The 27407-nt window shown below is 37.1% G+C and overlaps 1 protein-coding gene across 10 annotated transcripts in view; it reads left to right on the top strand.

Moving 5' to 3' along the window:
- Positions 1-27407, top strand: part of LOC123533571 (RILP-like protein 1) — an 86955-nt gene that overhangs the window by 47456 nt on the left and 12092 nt on the right. For 3 of the 10 annotated variants that reach the window (XM_045315261.2, XM_045315257.2, XM_045315263.2), the window contains 2 exons: positions 5679-5771; positions 12791-12869. In XM_045315261.2, the coding sequence (XP_045171196.2) occupies positions 5679-5771; positions 12791-12845 (148 nt within the window). In that variant the 3' untranslated portion in view covers positions 12846-12869. Of the gene's footprint in view, positions 1-5678; positions 5776-12790; positions 12870-17419; positions 17435-27407 lie in introns of those variants that run through there. The other 7 variants (XM_045315258.2, XM_045315255.2, XM_045315260.2 and 4 more) reach the window with 3 other exon arrangements.

Raw genomic sequence — 27407 nt, forward strand, 5'->3', positions numbered from 1 at the left:
TGATATTATATTTTAACTTTTGAAAGATAGTAACATTGTAAATTTACTCAGGGGTTGCCATTCATTCTTAAAAAGATTTTCATTTCCATACACTGAATCCAGGCTTTATTCTGCGTTATCTAGATTATCCAGATAACATTACACCATTACTTCCAGTTTATCAAATGTGCAAAACTACCTTAAAACGAAAAGTAGTGCTGCTTGTATTTGGCTGACAAAAGAATCACAGCAATTTATTTCTCGCCATAATGTGAGAATGTTAAACACCAATTTTCATAAAAAAAATTTAAGTTAAAGACCTGAACAGCGGTATATATAGCAGGACCTGAAATATAACATTTCAAAATGATTACTTTTTTTAGTAGAGAAAGATTTTATACTTTTAATTTTAGTGATAAGTGTACATGCATAAGGAAGGAAATTTCATGTATTATGAGCATTTAAATCAGCTTGTTTGTGCTTGTATTTGGAGTTTTGTATATAGATTATGCCTTCTTCTGATGAGAGCATGCTTCCAGTTTTAGCTTTACTATATACAGTCATCATTGGACTTGCGACCACCTCTATTAAACGATTTTTGTATTAAACGACAGGTCAAAATCCCTCCTGAACTTTTCAGTATAAAGATTTATTCCATTAAACCACTATTTTATTAAACGACCAGCGACCGTATTAATGTAGTCCCTACAGGTAAAATAGTCGACAAAAGTATCTATTAAGCGACCAGGTACCAAATTTCTATCGGGCATTTCTTCATCTGTGTAATTAGCCAGTATGTTTCGCACGTGACTGAATGCAATTGACCTTTGTATCAGTTGAACTGACAAACAATCTAGCCATAATTTTCATAGTTTGTGGACTTGGAAAAGTGTTCACGATGTTAAAACAGACTTTGAAACCATACATGTACGTTCATAATAAATACAGTTACATTAACAGTTAAAATAACTTTTCTTTTCATCTGACTGAAATTCATTAAAAGACCATTTCATTAAGAGACCACTTCTTAGCAGTCCCTTAGGTGGTCTTTTAATACAATGTCGACTGTATACAGCCTTTATATATCTTCTTATAAAGAGTGCTTGGCGACTGACTGCCTGCTTTGGTATTAGAAGTATGCATTGCTTAATTTAGGAGACATTTTGCTAGTAATGAATTGTCTCCCTTCTGCCATAAAATCAATTAGACTTGTATGTAGAAATGCAGTGTTTGTATAAAGTGTAAGATTGATGCACTTCTTTGCAGTGCCATAATAGGTCTCCTTTGTATACAGTTCTTTAAGTTGAATTTTCTTTTTATAAAACACAAGAATAAAGTGAGTTCATGATTTCTTATGTGTATGGTACTATTTATTGACCTATTTGTATTGATGCAGTAAGATACGGTATTCAAAATAAACACAGTATGGTTAATTACTCATATAGGTTTAGAATGTCTATTCCAGTAATTATGAACTACATGTACATTTTTGACTGTAAATGATGTAATTGTGCCCCCCCATGAGTGGTGGGGGCATATAGATTTGGTCTTGTCCGTGCGTCCGTCCGAGCTCACATTTGCATACTTAGGTGTCTATAGGAACAATAGGTAACAGTACTTTTTCTTTGATGTCATTCATTCCGTAAGGCTTTTATGTGGCTATTTTTCTCTTACGTGGCTAAAAGAACATTAGAGAGAACAAAAGAGTAGCCACATAAGTATCCATATGTAGGAACTTCCGTCCGTGCGTCCGTCAGTCCGAAGTTCGTGACGCGCCTAGCTCGAAAAGTATTTGATATAAATTGATGAAAACTTGCATGAGTCTTTATCATGATATGAACTTGCGCACCTCCTATTTTTCGTCTGGCTCCACCCCCTATTTTCAGAGTTATGGCCCCTGAAATAGTAAAAAATGCACATTTTCACCTTGTGACACGCCTAGCTCAAAAAGTATTTGATATAAATTGATGAAACCTTGCATGAGTCTTAATCATGATATGAACTTTCGCACCTCCTATTTTTCATCTGGCTCCGCCCCCAATTTTTACAGTTATGGCCCCTGAAATAGTCAAAAATGCACATTTTCACCTTGTGACATGCCTAGCTCAAAAAGTATTTGATATAGATTCACGAAACCTTGCATGAGTCTTGATAATGATATGAACTTGCGCACCTCTTATTTTTCATCTGGCTCCCTCACCCCCTATTTTCAGAGTTATGGCCCCTGAAATAGTCAAAAATGCACATTTTCACCTTGTGACACGCCTAGCTCAAAAAGTATTTGATATAGATTCATAAAACCATGCCTGAGTCTTAATCATGATATGAACTTGCAAACCTCCTATATTTCATTGGGTCTGCCCCCTATTTTCAGAGTTATGGCCCCTGAAATAGTCAAAAATGCACATTTTCACCTTGTGATACGCCTAGCTCAAAAAGTATTTGATATAGAGTCATGAAACCTTGCATGAGTCTTAATCATGATATGAACTTGTGCACCTCCTATTTTTCATCTGGCTCCGCCCCCAATTTTGAGAGTTATGGCCCCTGAAATAGTCAAAAATGCACATTTTCACCTTGTGACGCACCTAGCTCAAAAAGTATTTAATATAAATGGTTGAAAACTTGCATAAGTCTTTTTCATGATATAAACTTGCAATTCTCTAATTTTTTGGCTGGCTCCTCCCCCTATTTTTAGCTCACCTGTCACAAAGTGACAAGGTGAGCTTTTGTGATCGCGCGGTGTCCGTCGTCCGTCGTCCGTGCGTCCGTCCGTCCGTAAACTTTTGCTTGTGACCACTCTAGAGGTCACATTTTTCATGGGATCTTTATGAAAATTGGTCAGAATGTTCATCTTGATGATATCTAGGTCAAGTTCGAAACTGGGTCACGTGCGGTCAAAAACTAGGTCAGTAGGTCTAAAAATAGAAAAACCTTGTGACCACTCTAGAGGTCACATTTTTCATGGGATCTTCATGAAAGTTAATCAGAATGTTCATCTTGATGATATCTAGGTCAAGTTCGAAACTGGGTCACGTGCGGTCAAAAACTAGGTCAGTAGGTCTAAAAATAGAAAAACCTTGTGACCACTCTAGAGGTCACATTTTTCATGGGATCTTCATGAAAATTAATCAGAATGTTCATCTTGATGATATCTAGGTCAAGTTTGAAACTGGGTCACATGCGGTCAAAAACTAGGTCAGTAGGTCTAAAAATAGAAAAACCTTGTGACCACTCTAGAGGTCACATTTTTCATGGGATCTTTATGAAAGTTGGTCAGAATGTTCATCTTGATGATATCTAGGTCAAGTTTGAAACTGGGTCACGTGCCTTGTAAAACTAGGTCAGTAGGTCTAAAAATAGAAAAACCTTGTGACCTCTCTAGAGGCCATATATTTCACAAGATCTTCATGAAAATTGGTCAGAACGTTCACCTTGATGATATCTAGGTCAAGTTCGAAACTCGGTCACGTGCCATCAAAAACTAGGTCAGTAGGTCAAATAATAGAAAAACCTTGTGACCTCTCTAAAGGCCATATTTTTCATGGGATCTGTATGAAAGTTGGTCTGAATGTTCATCTTGATGATATCTAGGTCAAGTTCGAAACTCGGTTACGTGCCATCAAAAACTAGGTCAGTAGGTCAAATAATAGAAAAACCTTGTGACCACTCTAGAGGTCACATTTTTCATGGGATCTTCATGAAAGTTAATCAGAATGTTCATCTTGATGATATCTAGGTCAAGTTCGAAACTGGGTCACATGCGGTCAAAAACTAGGTCAGTAGGTCTAAAAATAGAAAACCTTGTGACCACTCTAGAGGTCACATTTTTCATGGGATCTTTATGAAAGTTGGTCTGAATGTTCATCTTGATGATATCTAGGTCAGGTTTTGAAACTGGGTCACGTGCCTTCAAAAACTAGGTCAGTAGGTCTAAAAATAGAAAAACCTTGTGACCTCTCTAGAGGCCATATATTTCACAAGATCTTCATGAAAATTGGTCAGAACGTTCACCTTGATGATATCTAGGTCAAGTTCGAAACTCGGTCACGTGCCATCAAAAACTAGGTCAGTAGGTCAAATAATAGAAAAACCTTGTGACCTCTCTAAAGGCCATATTTTTCGTGGGATCTGTATGAAAGTTGGTCTGAATGTTCATCTTGATGATATCTAGGTCAAGTTCGAAACTGGGTCGCGTGCTGTCAAAAACTAGGTCAGTAGGTCTAAAAATAGAAAAACCTTGTGACCTCTCTAGAGGCCATATATTTCATGACATCTTCATGAAAATTGGTCAGAACGTTCACCTTGATGATATCTAGGTCAAGTTCGAAAGTGGGTCACGTGCCGTCAAAAAGTAAGTCAGTAGGTCAAATAATAGAAAAACCTTGTGAGCTCTCTAGAGGCCATATTTTTCATGGGATCTGTATGAAAGTTAATCTGAATGTTCATCTTGATGATATCTAGGTCAAGTTCGAAATGGGTCACGTGCCATCAAAAACTAGGTCAGTAGGTCAAATAATAGAAAAACCTTGTGACCTCTCTAAAGGCCATATTTTTCATTGGATCTGTATGAAAATTGGTCTGAATGTTCATCTTGATGATATCTAGGTCATGTTCGAAACAGGGTCATGTGCGGTCAAAAACTAGGTCAGTAGGTCTAAAAATAGAAAAACTTTGTGACCTCTCTAGAGGCCATACTTGTGAATAGATCTCCATAAAAATTGGTCAGAATGTTCACCTTGATGATATCTAGGTCAAGTTTGAAACTGGGTCACGTGGCATAAAAAACTCGAAACTTGGGTCATGTGCGGTCAAAAAACTAGGCCAGTAGGTATAAAAATAGAAAAACCTTGTGACCTCTCTAGAGGCCATATTTTTCATGAGATTTTCATGAAAATTAGTGAGAATGTTCACCTTGATGATATCTAGGGAAAGTTCAAAACAGGGTCACGTACCTTCGAAAACTAGGTCAATAGGTCAAATAATAGAAAAACCTAGAGACCATATTTTTCAATGGATCTTCATGAAAATTGGTCAGAATTTTTATCTTGATAATATCTAGGTCAAGTTCAAAACTGGGTCATATGAGCTCAAAAACTAGGTCACTATATCAAATAATAGAAAAAACGACGTCATACTCAAAACTGGGTCATGTGGGAAGAGGTGAGCGATTCAGGACCATCATGGTCCTCTTGTTAAAGTTATGGCCCCGGAAATAGTGAAAAAATGCACTTTTTCACCTAATTATGTGTCTAGCTCAAAAAAGTATTAGATGTAAATTCAGGAAACCTTGCTTGAGTCTTTATCATTATGTGACCTTGCACATTTGGCATTCCTCTTGAGAATCATAGCTCTTATTACAGAGTTATGGCCCTTGAAGTAGCCAAAATAGTGGATTTTTTGTTTGTGATGCTCACAGCTCAAAAAGTATAGGGCCTAGAATAATGAATCCTTTTCATAAAATGTTTGTTGAGGCTATACCCCATTAAGACTGCAAACATTTGAATTATTGCCCCTTATTTGTGACAAATGTACCAGTGGGGGGCACACCCTGTGCCCTACAGACACTAGTTTTGGTATAGACTTACATCATGAGAAGAACACGACTCCTTTGCAGAACAAGCCTGTCATTTTGATATGTTTTATAAGTACTTCATTTTAAAGTGTTAACTTATGAATATTTTATTGTGTCTTGATAGAGAAGAGGATGAGGACCTTCCAGTACAGGGACCAATTAATAAGGAACCGTTTGATAAAATACATGGGAAACGGCCCTCAGGGATCAGGCGATTGTAAGTATTGTCTTTTCCTAATTAATTTATGTTTTTGTTTTCTATTGGAAAGTGCATTCTCTTCACCTGTTACTTTGTGAAACCTTAGAAGACTTTATGTATCATTTAGAAAATTGTTATCCACAAGTAATGCAAAATAGAGTTAGGATTAAAAGTTGAACTACATGCTGTCTTATTTTTCATAAAATAAAATCTGTATTTTTAATTTAATTGTAACAGAATTATTATATACTACGATTTCATTAATATTTGTGGCGGACATATTTTTTGGTGAATTTCTCGATTGCGTTAGTTCAAAAAGCTAAATCTCAATGTCATTTTATCTCAAAGATTCTTGCATACCAGATGGGGATTTCTGGTATTTTTACCGGTGCTGGAAAAATCCCTCTTACACCCCGGGGTGTAAGATGACTCTCGTGCTGTAAATGATGTATTACGAACTACATAAATGTAGAAGATTTATGTAGCAATTTATATTTTATTTAAAAAACGGAATAAAAATTCAATACCTTGACAGTTCCTATTGGTTCCTGATAGTATATTTCTCGATTCAAATCACGTTATTTTATCAAAAATTCATAACGTTATGCTGCAACTGATAAAACGAAACCGGAACTAAACATTGTTATTTGTTTTGAAACGTCATGACGTATTTCCTGTTTACGGACGTTGGTTTCCCGCGCTTTGTTTAAATACACTGCTTTAAGAAATAGTTCTTAAAAGAAAGCCGTTCGATTGATTTTATTATTATTTCTTGAAATCGGTATGCAAGAAAAAGATTCTGTCACTGGTTATAGGTGCAGATGGAAATATCCGGCTCTCGGGTAACTGTTTAGGCGGTAACTCGACAGGGAGCCTCGTTACTGTCTAAACAGTTACCCTCAAGGCCAGATATTCCCATCTGCACCTACAACCAGTGAAAGAATCTTATGACCCTTACCCTGCTGAATTTCTATAACGAGCTTGTCCATCTTTCAATTTGGACAGTACCATTAAATGTTAAAAGGGGTGCTTACCATAAATATAGTGACAATGGCAGACAGTGCAGATCATGATCATACTGCACAGATGTGCAGGCTGATCATGATCTACACTTGTCGCAAAGGTAGAATAAATTGTGTTCAGCATGATCAGCTGTTAACATCCCTAAGAAATAGCCTTTGTGACCAAAACTTCAAAATGTTGCACACAAAATTAAATTCACAGTATTTTGATACAGCTTAATGTTGTTAGCATATTTTTACATACATAATGTCTTGTAAGGAAGCCTATTTTTTATGTAAAATGTTTTTGCAGTGTCACACTAACATACTTGTCTGAGTGGTAAACTAGGAAAACTGACAGACATTTTCAGACAGATTTATCCTTAATGAATAATTTGAGAAACCTTGTTTCACACTGTTTCTGAAAATTGAGGTTGATAATGGGGAAAGAAAGACAGTAAGACATCAGTTTGTTTTAACCTGAAATTGTTAAAATGTTTTGAGGTTTTCCTAGTTTTAATATACCTGCATTGTTGCTGCTAAACAATAGGTAAGTATAAGTTTTTGAAAAACTGGAGCATGAATGTTTTTTTTTTCATGAAATGAGAAAAAAAGATCTTAAAATTTCCCAAAATCTACCTTTAAGGAGATGACAAAATACCAGCATCCTATTGGCTGTTTTTTTTCAAACATTTTTGAAATTCACCAATGGCAAAGCTGTATTCTGAGACTGTTATTCAACCTCAGGTTTAAAGCCTTGGACCCAGGGCCCATAGCTGCAAATTTCTTAATTTGCTGTCTTTGTTTGTTGCATTCTGCTTGAAAGGTTTTCTGTTTTCATATTATTTATATGGGGGATTGGTATATTGTCTACAAAAATAACAGTATATAGAAAAATGTGCACTCTATATTGATTTCTTAATTGTTACCTCCCTTTCAATGTAAACTGAAAACATAACTATAACTTGTAACAATTGTAACTAAACATTTCATTTATAACAGTTGTACTTCTTGGTCTATTGATATTTATGCCCCCCCCCCACCCCCCACACACACACACACACACACCTACAATAGATGACATTTTCAAAGAACACTGGCCTAAAATCCACAAATGTCATTGTAAATTCCTGTGGCTAGTAGATTGCTCCTATTATATTGGTGGTCAGTGGGTAAATATTCACAGTGATCCCAGGACAGACTGTCAACTGTTGTTAGTTATCCGTAGGGCTCAGAAATCAATCTGTAAACTTTGTGTTTTTCTAAGTTAGAAATATATGAGCACTATCTCTGCACAAACATTTATCTCATGTATGCCAGTTATATTGTCAAAACTACTTTTTGTGCTGGGTAAGGAACAAGAATGATATAACAGTCGATTAAGATGTTGCATTCATCTCAAGTAGATTTTGCAAGGCTTGAATCACATTAGGCATATTTAAAGTGTCGTGTGTGATCCAGGCATGTTAAACATGTAAGAGCCAAAGAAACAAAGGACGTACTATCAGGTTACCTTGGTTCAAGGGGGGCAGACTTAATTTGAGACCAGTATGAAAATTCCAGCGTCTGATTGGTTGATTCTGAGCACAATTATCCAGTTGACCAGTGGCAATACTGCATTCTGAGACTGGTCTTCAGGCTTAGTTTTACATCCTTTTAGCCAGGTATAAGCTGTAATTCAACAAAAAGAAACAAATAGCAAATTATCTCTATACCTTGCTGTTTGGTTCAGACATATTCTTAACACTAGGCAAATGGTGATTTTCTGTTTCTTCTTTTGACATTTTATATATTTATTGCACATTCTTGTAGTTTTCAGGAATTTAAAGTGATTTTTTTTTCACACTATATACATGTAGTTTTAGTATGTTACATAACTCCAGCTATTTTGTTAGCTCACCTGTCACAAAGTGACAAGGTGAGCTTTTGTGATCGCGCGGTGTCCGTCGTCCGTGCGTCCGTCCGTAAACTTTTGCTTGTGACCACTCTAGAGGTCACATTTTTCATGGGATCTTTATGAAAGTTGGTCAGAATGTTCATCTTGATGATATCTAGGTCAAGTTCGAAACTGGGTCACGTGCGGTCAAAAACTAGGTCAGTAGGTCTAAAAATAGAAAAACCTTGTGACCTCTCTAGAGGCCATATATTTCACAAGATCTTCATGAAAATTGATCAGAATGTTCACCTTGATGATATCTAGGTCAAGTTCGAAACTGGGTCACATGCCATCAAAAACTAGGTCAGTAGGTCTAAAAATAGAAAAACCTTGTGACCTCTCTAGAGGCCATATATTTCAAAAGATCTTCATGAAAATTGATCAGAATGTTCACCTTGATGATATCTAGGTCAAGTTCGAAACTCGGTCACGTGCCATCAGAAACTAGGTCAGTAGGTCAAATAATAGAAAAACCTTGTGACTTCTCTAAAGGCCATATTTTTCATGGGATCTGTATGAAAGTTGGTCTGAATGTTCATCTTGATGATATCTAGGTCAAGTTCGAAACTGGGTCACGTGCGATCAAAAACTAGGTCAGTAGGTCTAAAAATAGAAAAACCTTGTGACCTCTCTAGAGGCCATATATTTCATGAGATCTTCATGAAAATTGGTCAGAATGTTCACCTTGATGATATCTAGGTCAAGTTCGAAAGTGGGTCACGTGCCATCAAAAACTAGTTCAGTAGGTCAAATAATACAAAAACCTTGTGACCTCACTAGAGGCCATATTTTTCATGGGATCTGTATGAAAGTTGGTCTGAATGTTCATCTTGATGATATCTAGGTCAAGTTCGAAAGTGGGTCACATGCCATCAAAAACTAGGTCAGTAGGTCATATAATAGAAAAACCTTGTGACCTCTCTAAAGGCCATATTTTTCATTGGATCTGTATGAAAATTGGTCTGAATGTTCATCTTGATGATATCTAGGTCAAGTTCGAAACAGGGTCATGTGCGGTCAAAAGCTAGGTCAGTAGGTCTAAAAATAGAAAAACCTTGTGACCTCTCTAGAGGCCATACTTGTGAATGGATCTGTATAAAAATTAGTGAGAATGTTCACCTTGATGATATCTAGGTCAAGTTTGAATCTGGGTCACGTGCCATAAAAAACTAGGTCAGTAGGTCAAATAATAAAAAACCTCGTGACCTCTCTAGAGGCCATACTTTTCATGGGATCTGTATGAAAGTTGGTCTGAATGTTCATCTTGATGATATCTAGGTCAAGTTTGAAACTGAGTCAACTGCGGTCAAAAACTAGGTCAGTAGGTCTAAAATCATTAAAATCTTTTGACCTCTCTAGAGGCCATATTTTTCAATGGATCTTCATGAAAATTAATCTGAATGTTCACCTTGATGATATCTAGGTCAGTTTCGCAACTGGGTCATGTGCGATCAAAAACTAGGCCAGTAGGTATAAAAATAGAAAAACCTTGTGACCTCTCTAGAGGCCATATTTTTCATGAGATCTTCATGAAAATTAGTGAGAATGTTCACCTTGATGATATCTAGGTAAAGTTCAAAACAGGGTCACGTACCTTCGAAAACTAGGTCAATAGGTCAAATAATAGAAAAACCTTGTGACCTCTCTAGAGACAGTATTTTTCAATGGATCTTCATGAAAATTGGTCAGAATTTTTATCTTGATAATATCTAGGTTAAGTTCAAAACTGGGTCACATGAACTCAAAAACTAGGTCACTATGTCAAATAATAGAAAAAAACGACGTCATACTCAAAACTGGGTCATGTGGGAAGAGGTGAGCGATTCAGGACCATCATGGTCCTCTTGTTTAAATTATGCCCCTTTTAACAGTGAGTTTGGCATGTAAGAAGATTTGTTAGAAACTACTACACTGAATGCTTATAGACTCATCAAACGTCTTTGGCATTATGAGATGATTTCACAGAACATGTACCATAACTCTGGCTTATATTTTGTCAAATTATGCCCCTTTTTAACACAGGCATTTTGTATGTAAGCATATTTGTCAGCAACCACTTGACCAAATGTTTTTTAAACTCCACACACATCTTTGGCATCATGATATGACTTCACATGGCATGTTTTATAACTCTTGCATATGTTTTGTCAAAATTATGTCCCTTTGCAAAGAAAAATAAAAGTTATTCTTCTTACCTGGATGACGCCATCACAGCTGGCATCACACCTTAGTTAAAGTTTTTTTTGTGTAGGATAATATCTGAGTTGAAACTTCTCACAAGGTTTTACTAGTCTTCAAAGTGAAATAACCAAGTTTGGTAACTTTCTGTTGAATTTTATTTAATTTTTTTTTCTTGAGTTGGAAAGTTTGGTTAAAGTCATCATCAAGTATTCACCACTCTCAGCAAAGATTCTTAACTCTGACTTACAATTTACGAATTGTGCCCCTTTTTTAGCTCCGAGCCAAAGGTCAGGTGAGCTATTGTGATCGCTCCGTCGCAGTCGTCTTTCCTTTAAACAACATCTCCTAAACCACAAGCCAATTTTGATGAAACTTCACAGGGATGATCCTTGGATGGTCTTCTTTAAAAATTGTTCAAAGAATTGAATTCCATAGAGAATTCTGGTTGCCATGGCAACCGAAAGGTAAAACTTTCAAAAATCTTCTTGTCCAAAACCAAAGGCCTAGGCTTTGATATTTGTATGTAGCATCATCTAGTGGGCCTCTACCAAGATTGTTCAAATTATCCACCAAGGGTCAAATATGGCCCCACCCAGGGGTCACATTGTTTATATAGACTTATATAGGTAAAAACTTTGAAAATCTTCTTGTCCAAAGACATAAGGCCTAGGGCTTTGATATTTAGTATGTAACATCATATAGTGGTCCTCTACCAAGATTATTCAAATTATCCCCCTAGAGTTTAGTATGGCCCCGCCCTGGAGGTCACATTGTTTCTATAGACTTATATAGGGAAAAACTTGGAAAATCTTCTTGTCAAAAACAAAAAGGCATAGGGCTTTGATATTTGGTATGTAGCAACATATAGTGGTCCTCTACCAAGATAGTTCAAATGATACCCCTAGGGTGAAATATGGCCCTGCCCAGGGGGTCACATGGTTTTTATAGACTTGTATAGGAAAAAAATTCAAAAATCTTCTGGTCTGAGACTACAAGACATAAGCTTTTGAAATTTGGTATGTAGCATTACCTTGTGGTTCTCTACCAAGATTGTTCAAATTATTACTCTGGGGTGAAATGAGGCCCTGCTATGGGGGTCCCTAGTTTTACATAGACATATATAGGAGAAAACTTTAAAATCTTCTTATCTGAAATTGCAAGGCATAGGCTTTTGATATTTGGTATGTTGCATTGCCCCGTGGTCTACTACCACAATTGTTCAAATTATGCCCCTGGGGTGAAAGAGGCCCTGCCCTGGGGGTCCCAAGTTTTACATAGACTTATATAGGAAAAACTTTAAAAATCTTCTTGTCTGAAAGTTCAGGGCCTATGCCTTTGATATTTTGTATGTATCATTTCCTAGTTGATTTCTAACAAGATTGTTCGAATTTTGTCACTTCATATACGAGTTATATAGGAAAAATACTTAAAAAATTATCAGATTATATTTCCTAGACTGTTTGATTATATTTACCAGATGACCCCAAGTGATAAAGTGTCACCCTACTGTGACCTTGATCTACTGACCTACTTTCTTGTTTTTCTAAGTTACAGCCTTGAAATTTGGATGACATGTACAGTTTTGCACACCAATCTTAAAACTGACTTTCAGTGACCATGAATATGACCTGCTGACCTTATTTTTTGTTTTTAAAGCATTAACAAAGAAATTTGTTCAAGCATTGCTGCAAGCAATTTAACTCAGGTGAGAGATATAGGGCCATCATGGCCCTCTTGTTCAACTGAGACAATTTTAGTAAAGCATCGTTTGTAAGCTAGTATTATGTGAAAGAGTTTCAAATAGTCTGGCATGCTAGCATAAGCCAGCTCTTGGTATGTATATATTCTGACAGTTTTATGAGGTTTAAAGTGACAGTTTCACCATATATACATGTATTTTTATGCACATATTCTTGCAGTTTTGAGGAGTTTAAAGATAGGTTCAATCTGCCCATAGACATATTAGACTTTTGATGTAAAGGTCTACTATTTTGTCAGGTGATTTAAATGTTGTCTGCACTTTTATCAGTCTGGTTTACATTATTACATCTTATACAGTCAAACCTGACATCATTGAACCTGTGTACCAGTCTGTATACACACAACATGCCTTAGAGAGCCAAAAAGTTATTTCGCACTGGTTAGAAAACATTGCAAATGGTAAAAACTTAAATTGAAACTATAAGCCCGAAGAAGCAGATGACCTTTCTTTACATGTGGTCTTAAACACAGGTTTGACTGTATATGTTATGTGCACAATCATTTTCTTTGTGATATTTTGTGATTACCCTTTCATCCCTGTTGTAAATAGACAAAATTTAATGAGAGATTTAGAAAAGGGATTTTGATAGGGTTCAGTGTTTGGGGATCAGATTTGAACCTACGGCATCAGATAGATTGATTTTGTAAAGGGAGTTCAACCAGTACATCTTACAAATTTGATCAGTACTTGTTTATGTTCTTTATGTTAGTGCAATTATCTATGTTTTGCTCAAGGGTGACAAAAAGTTGTCCATAGATACTGCTTGGTAAAAGGCATTTTCGTCACTTGATGTATGCAGGCCAAATCGGGCACGAGTTTTCAAATAGGAAACACTCTGCCTTTAGAAGCAGTATAGTTCATTACAAAAAGTGTAAGAATTCATTGAAGGAAATACATTTTGACCATTAAAGTACAGTTATTGTGAAATATATATGTGGTTAGTTGATTCAGAGCAGTATGGATCAGGTCAGTTTTGTATGAGAATGTCTAAGCAGACATGTTATGAAATCATGCAGTATAGAAATATGTTACGTTGGGGACTTTGTGGCTGAGCTGCTAAGGTTGCTGACTTCAAATCACTTTCCCTATCACCTCTGTGGGTTAGAACCCTGGTTTGGGTGTAAAAATCTTTGGGCAAGGAAACCTAAAGACTTACAGATGTTCCTTGCCCACCTATGCCTAAAAATAAATGTATGACATACTTCCACATATTAGCTGTAAAGAAGGCAGTAAGCTTTGTTAAAATTTTGTGAAAGAACATTTAACAATGTCCATTGTAAGCCAAATACATGTTGGGAGGGTTGTTTACTAAGAAACACATGGTTGAAAGGGATAAAGAGGTTATGTTCTGCTTTAGGCTTGTCAGTTTTACACTGCTTCTGATTTCTTTAGCAGCTTTGTATCTCTATGGCTTAAGCTTGGACAGTCTTGTCTTCATTGTAGAACATGTATTTTTATGTTTGATATATGATAGTATTATACAGTGATAAAGTTGTCTTAAGTTTGATTTTAAAAGAGAGACAATTTACTTGTGTTATTGAGATGTGATATATTATGTTTTGGAGGAAAAAGTCTAATGTTAAACATTATAAATTTTAAATGTGGAGCAAGGGCTCCAAGTGAACAATTACCCTGAAGTGCTGGGCACATTGGGTTGACATTATTCTGCCTGTGTTGCAAGTGAAACATTCTTCCAGCTATCTCAAGGATTGTTATATTTTCCAGAAGATGTAAAATTTCTCCAGGGTGAGCTAATGTGATCACTCACCATCTGTCATCCATCTGTTCACACTTTTCTTCAAATGACATCTCCTCTGAAACAGTTTGGTGGAAGCTGGTGAAACTTGGCCTGGATGTTCCTTTGATGGTCTTCATCCAAAGTTTTTCAAACAGTCCCACTTGTTAGCACGTATGACTTGCAGGAGCTAAAAATGATTTTTAAACAACATCTCCTAAATCAGAAGTCTTAGTCTGATTTTAAAATAATTCCACAGAAATTGTCCTTCTATGACCCTCTTTCAGGATTGTTAAAATTATTCTGATTTGTCAAAATAACATGGTCACCAGAACAATTGGTCACTTTTCCCAGTATGTATGTAGTGGAAATATATTAACAATCTTCTTGTTTAATAATGTCTGTTAGTATCCTAAGTCATCATTCTCCAAACCTCTTACATCCTCCCCCTCTGCACCCATCCTTCCCTCTTTCACACACACAGTACCCGCACATATTTAATTATGTCTCCCACCACACAGTGGTGTGGGAGACATATTGATTTACTCCAGTCTGTGTGTGTGTGTGTGTGTGTGTGTGTCTGTCTGTCTGTCTGTCTGTGTGTCTGTCACAAAGCTTGTCGGCACTCTAAGTAGAATATTTCTCATCCGATCTTCACCAAACTTGAACAAAATGTGTTTGACCATAAGACCTCGGCCAAGTTCGATAACTAGCCAAATCGGCCAAGACACTTCAGAATTATGGCCCTTGACAATAATAAATGAATCACCTAGACTCATAAAAATGCTGAAGTATTCATTCTCAAGCATGCACCAAAAACCATTCATCTTGTCTGCACTCTAAGGCGAACATTTCTTATCCGATCTTCACAAAACTTGAACAAAATGTGTTTGCCAATAAGACCTTGGCCAAGTTCGATAACTAGCCAAATCGGCCCAGGGTCTTCGGAATTATGGCCCTTGACAATAATAAATGAATCACCTAGACCCATAAAAATGCTGAAGTATTCATTCTCAAACATGCACCAAAAACCATTCATCTTGTTCCCACTCTAAGTCAAACATTTCTCGTGCGATCTTCACCAAACTTGAACAAAATGTATTTTACCATAAGTTCTTGGCCAAGTTCGATAACTAGCCAAATCGACTCAGGCACTTAGGAATTATGGCCCTTGAATTACCAAAAGTCGGCCTTTTTACACTTGTCTGCACTCTTAAGTCGAATATTTCTCATCCCATCTTCACCAAACTTGAACAAAATGTGTGTGACCATAAGTCCTCTCTCAGTTTCGATAACTAGCAAAATTGGCTTAGGCACTTCAGAATTATGGCCCTTGAATTACTGAAAATTAACCATTTTACTCTTCAAAGGTATATTTGTTGTGACTAAACAGTATAAAAAGACTGACTTAGTGTTTAGATGATTAGGCAGTTGTGGGAGACATGCGCTTTTTTCAAAAGCAGCTCTAGTTAGTAGATACTTTTGAAATATTCTTGCCAGAAAACACTGCCATGATTTTAAAATATTTCACAAAAATCTTCCTTGCAAATCATCTACCAAATCTGTTCAGGCAATCAGGTGAACGATCCAGGGCCATCATGGACCTCTTGTTTGTAACTTGACCATGTAATTTCATTTCACAAAAAGTATTATCACATGATTTGAGCTATAATGAACAATTTCAATAACATCATTTTGATTAATGAATAGCAAATAACATCTGGGCAACAAGAAATGGTTAGGGCCACTGAAAATAAAGATGAATTTGCCAGTAGGAGCAGTGCTGCAATAAGCTCATGTGGAGCCCTTAGAGTTCAGTTTATACCACTTTATTATCCCCCAACCCCCTTCGAAGAAGGAGGGGTATATCGGTTTGCAGATGTCGGTCGGTCTGTCTTTCTGTCGGTTGGTATGTAGACCAATCCGTTTCTGGATGATAACTCAAGAACGCTTGGGCCTAGGATCATGAAAGGTGATAGGGAGGTTGGTCACAACCAGCAGATGATCCCTATTGATTTGAGGTCAGTAGGTCAAAGGTCAAGGTCACAGTGACCCAAAACAGTTAAATGGTTTTCGGATGCTTATTCAAGAACGCTTGGGCCTAGGATCATGTAAGTTGATAGAGAGGTTAATCATGACCAGCAGATGATCCCTATTGATTCTGAGATCAGTAGGTCAAAGGTCAAGGTCTCGGTGATTTGGAATAGTTAAACGGTTTCCAGACAATAACTTGAGAAGGCTTGGGCCTAGGATCGTGAAACTTGATAGGGAAGTTGATCATGATCAGCAGATGACTCCTACTGTATTGATTTTGAAGTCAGTAGGTCAAAGGTCAAGGTCACAGTGACCCTGAACAGTTAAATGGTTGCCAGATGATACTCAGGAACTCTTGGGCCTAGGATCTTCAAAGTTGATATGGAGGTTGTTCATGACCAGCAGATGACCCCTATTGATATTTAGTCCAGAAGGCCAAAGGTCAAGGTCAGAGTTACCCAGAACAGTTAAACTGTATCCAGAGGATAACTTGAGAATGCTTGGACCTAGGATCAGGAAACTTTATAGGGAGGTTGATCACGAGCAGCAGATGACCCATATTGATTTTGAGGTCAATAGGTCAAAGTTCAAGGTCACATTGTTCCAGAACAGTAGAACTTTTGTGTACGGTGACCAAATAATTTCTGTTCCTTGTGCAATTACTGAATGCATCAAGGGGGGCATTTCTTGTCTACGAGCTCCTGTTTTAGGTTGATTGTGAAACAAGTTCTACAACTTAAATTTATCACTTTTTCCCTTTTAATGGTACCATTTTACAAGTCCTTGTTATGATGCGGCCAGGGATTAAACCTACAACGGTTCTCACACTTAGGGAAGAGATTATCTACCACCAGGCTACCAAGGCAGTTTTCAATAGTTCAATGGTATTAAGTCTTATAGTAGCTAAGTATTTAGTTTATTCTTTAGAATAAAACTTATTTTGGTATGTTTTTTTTTTTGAGTCAGAATATACATTTTTGTTAGATTTAATTCTTTTTTTTTTTTAATCCATTTTAGCTGGCCACGTAATTTGTGAGTAGTTGTTGATATGTGTTAGCTTTGCTTATGATTTTTTGTTACGCAGACAACATTTTTCAATTGACAAATAAAAGGGTACTGCCTTAGAGGTACAGCACTGTCTTTCAACAGCACAATCAGTTTGATTGCTTTGTCTAGAGCATAGTGTTTTTGTTCTATTTTGTAAATTTTGTAAATGTTTTCGTGAGCTGTATTGTTTAGTAGACAGGGACTATCAAGTTTGTTGTTTAATGAAGGTGTTACTATGTTAAGGTGTTGTTGTGTAAAGGTGAATATTTAATAATCTTTATAAAATAAATGCAACAAGAAGTCTGTATACCAACACTGCATACATGATCATTATAATGCTCCATTTCTCATATACCTGTATTAATGTCAAAGAAAAGTAAATCAGGCATTTTTCATGTCAAAACTTTATAAATGACTGGGGTATAATGGAGATTGTTAGAGAGATAGTGGGAGATATACATACGCAGTATCATTTTAGGCAAATTTCAGGGCTTAATAACCAAGCTTTATTATGGTGTGCCATCTGGGTCAGAAGTAATCAGATACAACTAGTAGTAATAAAATTTTATACCTGCAGGTACAAGAATGTTACTGATGTGTACCTGCTGCTATATTTTTCTCCCTGCAAGTATAATTTTATTCTGTTTCCTTTTGACCCAGATGGTACACCATACTTTACAGCAGTAAATTTGCCAACATAGTGCACCATACTTTACAGCAGTAAATTGGCCAACATGGTGCTCCATACTTTACAGCAGTAAATTGACCAAAATGGTACACCATAATTTACAGCACTAAATTGGCCAAAATGGTGCATCACACTTTACAGCAGTAAATTGGCCAACATGGTGCACCACACTCTACAGCACTAAATTGGCCAACAAGGTACACCACACTTTACAGCAGTAGATTGGCCAACATGGAACACCATACTTTATAGCAGTAAATTGGCCAGCAAGGTACACCATACTTTACAGCGGTAAATTGGCCAGCATGGTACACCAAACTTTACAGCAGTAAGTTGGACAGCATGGTACACCATACTTTACAGTAGTAAAATGGCCATCATGGTGTACACCATACTTTACAGCAGTATTCAAACCTAGGCTAGACCATCTATGAACAGCGACAGCTTAGTTCTGTAGACCAAATGTTTCATGTTTGATTGGAACATTTGCAGTGTTTTAGATAGGTTTGACTAAAGATGCTATATCCACTGGGTCATCTGGGGTCAAAAACTAGGTCACTAGGTCAAATCAAAGAAAAACCTTGTGTATGCGATAGAGGCTGTATATTTCAATTGATCTTCATGAAATTTGGTCAGAATGATAGCCTTGATAAAATTAAGGTCAAATTTTAATACGGATCATCTGGGGTCAAAAACTGGATCACTAGGACAAATCAAAGAAAAACGTTTTGTATGCAATAGAGGCTGTATTTTTCAATTGAGGTTGGTGAAATTTAGTCAGAATGATTGCCTTTATCAAGTCTAGGTCAGATTAGAATGTAGGTCATCTTGGCTCAAAAACTAGGTCACTTGGTCAAATTGAAGAAAATACTTGTTTACACTTAAGAGACCACATTTTTAGTCCAATCTTAATGAAATTTGGTCAGAATATTTGTTTCCATGAAATCACTAGGTCAAACATGTTTACACTGTTATGGTGTGTTTCTCAGGTGAGCGACCTATGGCAATCTCGGCCCTATTGTTTTTTTTTTAAAGTAATTTGAAAATTTGTCTCTGTATAGTTAGGAGCGGAATGTGTGAAATCGGGGACAGAAATAAACATACTACAATGTTTGCATTCTGTCTTTTGTGGTGTCCGTTGTCTGTCCTCGACCATCGTCATCTGTTGTCTGTCATCAACAATTTGACTGTTAACACTCTAAAAATAACAATTTGGCCCAATCTTAATGAAACTTGGTCAGAATGTTACCCTCAATAAAGTCTTGGACGAGTTATATAATGGGTCATCTTGGGTTAAAAACTAGGTCACCAGGTCAATTCAAAAGAAAAGTTTGTTAACACTCTAGAGGCCACATTTATGACAATATCTCTATGAGACTTGGTTAGAATGTTAATCTTGATCTGTAGGTGAAGTTCAAATCTGGGTCAGGTGAGATCAAAAACGTGGTCACGAGGTCAAATCAAAGGAAAAGCTTGTTAACTCTCTAGAGGCCACATTTATGACTGTATCTTCATGAAACTTTGTCAGAATGTTACCCTTGATGATCTTTAGGTCAGGTTCGAATCTGAGTCATGTGGGTCAAAAACTAGGTCACCAGGTGAAATAAAAGGAAAAGCTTGTGAACACTCTAGACACCACATTTATGACAATATCTCTATGAAACAGTCAGAATGTTAATCTTGATAATCTTTAGGTCAAGATCAAATCTGGGTCATGTGGGGTCAAAAACTAGGTCACCAGGTCAAGTCAAAGGAAAAGCGTGTTATCACTCTAGAGGCCACATTTATGACTGTATCTTCATGAAATTTGGTCAGAATGTTAACCTTGGTGATCTTTAGGTTAAGTTCGAATCTGGGTCATGTGTGATAAAAAACTAGGTCACCAGGTCAAATTAAAGGAAAATCTAGTTAACACTCTAGAGGCCACATTTATGACCATGTCTGAATGAAACTGGTCAGAATGTTAATCTTGATGATCTTTAGGTCAAGTTCAAATCTGGGTCAGGTGGGGGTCGATAATTATAATGTCATGTAATTTTGTTCAGATATAACATCTTGTCATCACTTATGTTTTGTTTAATTGTTTAGTTATGTAAAAACCATAGACTTTTACCTGAACATTCTGTCATGACAACATACACATATTTTATTATCTATGCTTGTATTATACTATTGTGTATGGGCTGGTGGCCTTAAATGCAAAATAAAAGCCCTAAGACCTGTAGACTAGGTCACCAGGTCAAACCAAAGGAAAAACTTGTTAACACTCTAGAGGCCACATTTATGACTATGAAACTTGGTCAGAATGTTAACCTTGATGATCTTCAGGTCAAGTTTGAATTTGGGTCATGTGGAATGTGACCTACTGATCTGCTTTCCTATTTTTTAAGATACAGCCGTGAAATTTGGATGACATGTACAGTTTTGCACACCGATCTTAAAACTGAATTTCATTGACCATGAATGTGACCTACTGACATACTTTCTTGTTGTCGAGCCCGCTTGCGGGAGCGAAGACATAGTTGTCCAAATGACTGTTCAGTGTATGTGTGTGTGTCTGTGCGTGCATCCGTCCGGATTTGTTTGTCCAGACCATATCTTTGACATGCATGGAGCAATCTCGTTTATATTTGGCATAAATGTTAACCTCAGTGAGACGGAGTGTCATGCGCAAACCGCAGGTTCCTATCTCAAAGGTCAAGGTCACACTTGGAGGCCAAAGGTTAAATTCAATAATGACTTTGTCCGGAGCATTTCTTCTTCATGCATGGAGGGATTTTGATGTAACTTGGCACAAATGTTCACAACCATGTGATGGAGTGTCATGTGCCAGAACCAGGACCCTAGGTCAAAGGTCAGATACAAGAACGACTTTGTCCGGAGCATTTCTTCTTCATGCATGGAGGGATTTTGATGTAACTTGGCACAATTGTTCACCATAATGAGTGCAAGAACCTTGAATTACTTTCCTTTCTTGTAACTATAAATAGCTTATATTGTACCTTTTTTATTACTGGTTGTAGGGAAAAATCAAGACCACTTTTCTGTAGTACAATATGCTTGTTACATCCAATTTTGAGGTGTATTTTGACCTATCTCTACTGGTAAGGATTTTTGTATGGACTTAGATTTTTTAAAGATTTACTTCCCTTTGTTGTTACTATAAATAACTTACATTGTAATTTTTTGCAATCATTTTTTATTTGGCATAAATATTTGCTTCAATGAGACAGGGTGCCAAGTGCAACTCCTAGTCCTTTTGACAGCTGGCGAGCTCGACATATTGCCCGTGGGCATCTAGTTTTTTAAGATACTGTCCTTAAACTTGGATGACATATACAGTTTTGTATGCTGATTTTAAAACTGACTTTCAGTGACCATAAATATGACCTACTGACCTACTTTCTTAATATTTTAGCATCAGTTTGACATTTGAAACATGTAGCTCATATTACTCTGGTGAGCGACCCAGAGTCATCATGACTCTCTTGTTTGCTTTATATAGCTTGTAACTTCCACTGCTGAGAATATTGACTCAAATACTCATTCAGGTAATATTCAGTCTGTCATTATTCTCAGCAGGGCTTTGTCAGCTAACTCAGATCTTCAACATATTTATTAAATAAATAAATAAATAAACATAAAAAGTTCAGTATGGCCCTTAGAACTCGTAGTAGCCCGCCCGCTTAGCTCAATAGGTAGAGCGTTGGTCTACGGATCACTGGGTCGTGAGTTCGATCCTCGGGCGAGGCGTATGTTCGCCGTGACTATTTGATAAACGACATTGTGTCTGCAATCATTAGTCCTCCACCTCTGATTCATGTGGGGAAGTTGACAGTTACTTGCGGAGAACAGGTTTGTACTGGTACAGCATCCAGGAACACTGGTAAGGTTAACTGTCCGCCGTTACATGACTGAAATACTGTTGAAAAACAGCGTTAAACCCAAAACAAAAAAAAAACAAAATCAACATATTTATCAATTTTGGAATGTCGAGTTAAAATGGATTTTACGCAAGTTTTCATCTTAAGTGAATTAGATATCTTAAAGGTTGGTAAGAAATTAGAACTACATCTAAAGAGAAATGTATTTATGTGAGGCATAATGCAGATTCCACTGAATAGGAAAACCTACTTATAAGAATTATTGTATTTGTTTGCTTGAATGCACTTTTTATTACCTAATGCACTTTTTCTTACCAAATATTTGCAGTAACATTTTGCTATGACAGTGAATGTTTTTCTATTTGTGTCTTGCATATCTCAAAAGTATTTGACCTTGAGTCATGAAATTTGTGCACCTGGTGTTTTAATTTGGATCTCACACAGCCAGACCAGAGCTATGGTCCTTGACTTAAGTCAAAAATACGCATAAAAAAGGCACTATATTTGTGTCACTTGTGTCTCAAAAAGTATTTGACCCAGGATTATGAAACATTACAGGAATATTATTCAGCATGTGAAGTTGTGCACCTGGGGTTTGAGATATTGCTCAGTGAGACTAGAGTTATAGCCTTTGATTTAGTAAAAAATATGCATAAAAAGGCATAAAAGTTTGTGTCGCACATATCTCAAAAAGTGTTTGACCATTGATCTTAAAATATCATAGGAATATTATTCAGCATGTGAAATTATGCACCTTTTATTCAGGATTCTTTCTGTCAGACCAGAGTTATGGCTGTTAATTGTCAAAAATATGAAGAAATGGGATACAAGTTTGTGTTGCCTGTATCTCAAAAAATATTTGACTTAGAGTCATAAAACATTAGGAGAATGTTATAAAGCATATGAAGTTGCAAACCAGATGTTCTATTTGGGATTTCATTCAACCAGACCAGATTTATGGTCTTTGACTTTGTGAAAAATACACATAAAGTGCTTAAAGTTTGCGTTGCATATAACCTAAAAATACTTCACCAAGAGTAATAAAACCCTGTACTAGGAATATTATCAAGCATGTGAATTTGTGCACCTGAGTTTAATTTTTATCATTTCATTTTGCAAGACCAGAGTTATGACTCTTGACTGTCAAAAAGAAAAGAAAAAGTTTGTGTCCCATGTATCTCAAAATGTCCTTTACCTAAAGTCATAAAACATTAGAGGATTGTTATTTAGCATGTGATGTGAACCTGTGTTCGCTTTGGAATTTCACTCGGCTAGGCCAGAGTTACGGTCCTTCATTTAGTGAAAAATGCACATAAAGTGCTTTAAAATTTGTTTTGCATATATCTTTAAAAATATTTCGCTTAGAGTCATGAAACCATGTGCAGTGAATGATGTGACATATAATTTAATAATCATTAACAAAATTAGCACTTTGTTTTTATGCCCCAACTTTGTGGGGGGGGGGGGGGATGGGGGGCATATAGATTTGCCCTTGTCCATCCGTCCGTCCTTCCGTCCTTCCTTCCGAGAATGTTGTGTCGCGCCTAGCTCCAAAAGTATTTGGCGTAGAGTCACAAAACTTTACAGGAATGTTGGTCAGCATGTGTAGTTGTGCACCTGGGGTTTCACGTCTGGATTCATTCAGTCGTGTAGGAGTTATGGCCCTGACTCAGTTAAAAATTGGTCATTTTAATGTTGTGTCACGCATAGCTCCAAAAGTATTTGACATAGAGTCATCAAAGTTTACAGGAATGTTGGTCAGCATGTGCAGTTGTGCACCTGGGTTTTGCGTCCGGATTCATTCAGTCATGTAGGAGTTATGGCCCCTGACTCAGTTAAAAATTGATCATTTTATTGTTGTGTCACGCGTAGCTCCAAAAGTATTTGACGTAGAGTCACAAAACTTTACAGGAATGTTGGTCAGCATGTGCAGTTGTGCACCTGGGGTTTGCATCTGGATTCATTCAGTATTATAGGAGTTATGGCCCCTGACCTAGGAAATAATTGTCCTAATGTTTTATCACGCGTAGCTCTGTATACAGCAGCCAAGAACTTCATGCCTGTCTACATACTTCTCAGAGCATAGCATAGTTATCGTTGAGTTCAAGCAACATTAAAATGCGGTGATGGACAGGTATCTTAAAATCTCAAGAAAGCATATATGTTTATATGTACATTATATATGGTTGTGACAGGGTGAGCTTTTGTGATCACCCTTTGTCCGTCCGTCCACAATTTCTTGTGAACAAGATAAAGACCACATTTTGCAAGCAATTTTGATCAAACTTGTACAAAACTTGTATTGGCATGATATCTCAGTTCCTTTCCAAAACTGGCCAGATCCCTTCATGGGTTCTAGAGTTATTGCCCCTTAAAGGGCCAGAATTTGCTATTTTTGTGCGTCAACAATTTCTTGTCTGCACGATAGTGGTTTCATTTATGATTTTATTTTAACCAAACTCGCACACAACTTGTATCACCATAAGATCTTGGTTCCTTTCTTGAACTGGCCAGATCCCATTACGGGTTCTACAGTTATGGCCCCTGAAGGTTTGACCTTGTCTGCACAATAGCAGCTTTATTTATGATTTGATTTTTACCAAACTTACACACAACTTGTATTACCATAAGGTCTTGGTTCCTTTCTTGAACTGGCCAGATTCCGTTATGGGTTCCAGAGTTATGGCCCCTGAAAGGGCCAGAATTAGCTATTTTGACCTTGTCTGCACAATAGCAGCTTCATTTATGATTTGAATTTAATCAAACTTGCACAAAACTTCTGTCACCATAAGGTCTTGGTTCCTTTCTTGAGTCGGCCAGATCCCATTATGGGTTCCAGAGTTATGGCCCCTGAAAGGGCCAGAATTAGCTATTTTGACCTTGTCTGCACAATAGCAGCTTCATTTATGATTTGAATTTAATCAAACTTGCACAAAACTTCTGTCACCATAAGGTCTTGGTTCCTTTCTTGAATCGGCCAGATCCCATTATGGGTTCCAGAGTTATGGCCCCTGAAAGGGCCAAAATTAGCTATTTTGACCTTGCCTGCACAATAGCAGCTTCGTTTATGATTTGATTTTAACCAAACTTGCACACAACTTGTATCACCATAAGATCTCGATTCCTTTTTATACGCCCAAAGGGACATATTATGTTATGGCCTCAGTGTCTGTCTGTCTGTATGTCTGTTGGTTAGCCATTTCCTTTCCGCTCTGTAACTCTTGAACCCCTTGATTTCAAAGAAATCTGATACAAATGTTCACCTCATCAAAACGACGTGCAGAGCGCATATTTCGGATGGCTCACTTCGTCAAGGTCACACTTAGGGGTCAAAGGTCATATGACTTTGTTTTGTGTGTACATTGCTCTGCATTTGCGTTGATTGCAGTGCTCTTGTTTTTATTTGGCAGATCCTTCTTTTGTTCACTTACAATAAATTTTTTTAATTACTTCCTTTTTTAGCCCACCATCATCAGATGATTGGCTATTCAAATCACTGCGTCCGTGGTCCGTCAGTCCGGCCGTCCGTTAACAATTTCTCGTTATCGCATCTCCTCAGAAACTACTGGGGGGATTTTGACCAATCTTTGTCAGAATGATATTGGTACCCTAGTTGTGTCCCCCTGAAAATCAGACTGGTTCAACAACTTTTGAATGAGTTATGGCTCTTTGTTTATTTTATAATTTACATAGATTTATATAGGGAAAAACTTTTAAAATCTTCTTGTCCAAAACCACAGAGCCTAGGGATTTGATATTTGGTGTGAAGCATCATCTAGTGGTCCTTTACCAAGATGATTTAAATTATTTCCCTGGGGTCAAATATGGCCCCGCCCTGGGGGTAACATGGTTTATATAGACTTATATAGGGAAAAACTTTGAAAAACCTCTTGTCCAAAACCACAGGGTCTAGGGCTTTGATATTTTGTATGTGACATCATCTAGTGGTCTTCTACTAACATTGTTCAAATTATCCCCCTAGGGTCAAATATGGCCCCGCCCTGGGGGTCACATGGTTTACATAGCCTTATATAGGGAAAAACTTTGAAAATCTTCTTGCCCAAACCACAAAGCCTAGAGCTTTGATATTTGTAATGTAGCATCATCTAGTGGTTCTCTACCAAGTTTGTTCAAATTATCCCCCAAAGGTCAGATATGGCCCCGCCCCGGGGGTCACATGGTTCTTATAGACTTATATATGGAAAAGCTTTTAAAATCTTGTCAATAACCTACAACATTCAAATTTGGACCACATGTATAGTTTTGAGTGGCAAGATGAACCTTGACATGAGTTGACCTTGATCTTGACCTAGTGACCTACTTTCACATTTCTGTAGCTACAGCCTTCAAATTTGGACCACATGCATAGTTTTGTGCACCGAAAAAAACTTTGACCCTGACATTGACCTAGTGACCTGCTTTCACATTTTTGAAGGTACAGGCTTCAAATTTGGACCACATGCATTATTTTGTGTTACGAAATGAAATTTGAGCTTGATTTTGACCTAGTGACCTACTTTCACATTTCTCAAGCTACAGCTTTCAAATTTGGACCACATGCACAGTGTTGTGTACTGAAATGAAATTTGACGTTGATTTTGACCATGAGCTAGTCTTGAAATTTGGAACATTCAAAAATGGCTCAGTGGTGGGCGCCAAGATCACTCTGTGATCTCTAGTATGTTACTATAAATAGCTTATTTAGTAACTTTTTTATTATTGGCCGTTGGGAAAACCGAGACCACTTTTCTTTGGTAAAACATGGATGGTATCTCCAATTTTTAGCTCGACTATTCGAAGAATAGTCTAGCTATTCTACTCACCCTGGCGTCGGCGTCGGCGTCGGCGTCACACCTTGGTTAAGTTTTTGCATGCAAGTACATACAGCCATCAATTAAAGGCATATAGCTTTGAAACTTATTTTTTCTTTTTCTAGGTCAGTTACCAACCTCTCTGGGTCAAGTCCCATAACTCTGACATGTATTTTGAGCAAATTATGCCCCCTTTTGGACTTAGAAAATTTTGGTTAAAGTTTTACATGCAAGTTACTATCTCCAAAACTAATGCAGATATTGATTTGAAACTTCACATGTGTCTTCGGGGTTATAAAACTAGTTGATAGCAGCAAGTCCCATAACTCTGACTTTGATTTTGGCCAAATTATGCCCCCTTTTGGACTTAGCAAATTCTGGTTAAAGTTTTGCGTGCAAGTACATACAGCTGTTACTAAAAGGCATATAGATTTGAAACTTATTTTTTCTTTTTCTAGACCAATTACTAACCTCACTGGATCAAGTTCCATAACTCTGGCATGTATTTTGGGCAAATTATGCCCACTTTTGGACTTTGAAAATTCTGGTTAAAGTTTTACATGCGAGTTTCTTTC

Source organism: Mercenaria mercenaria, chromosome 12 (genome assembly GCF_021730395.1).
Source record: "Mercenaria mercenaria strain notata chromosome 12, MADL_Memer_1, whole genome shotgun sequence".
NCBI classification, from domain to species: domain Eukaryota; kingdom Metazoa; phylum Mollusca; class Bivalvia; order Venerida; family Veneridae; genus Mercenaria; species Mercenaria mercenaria.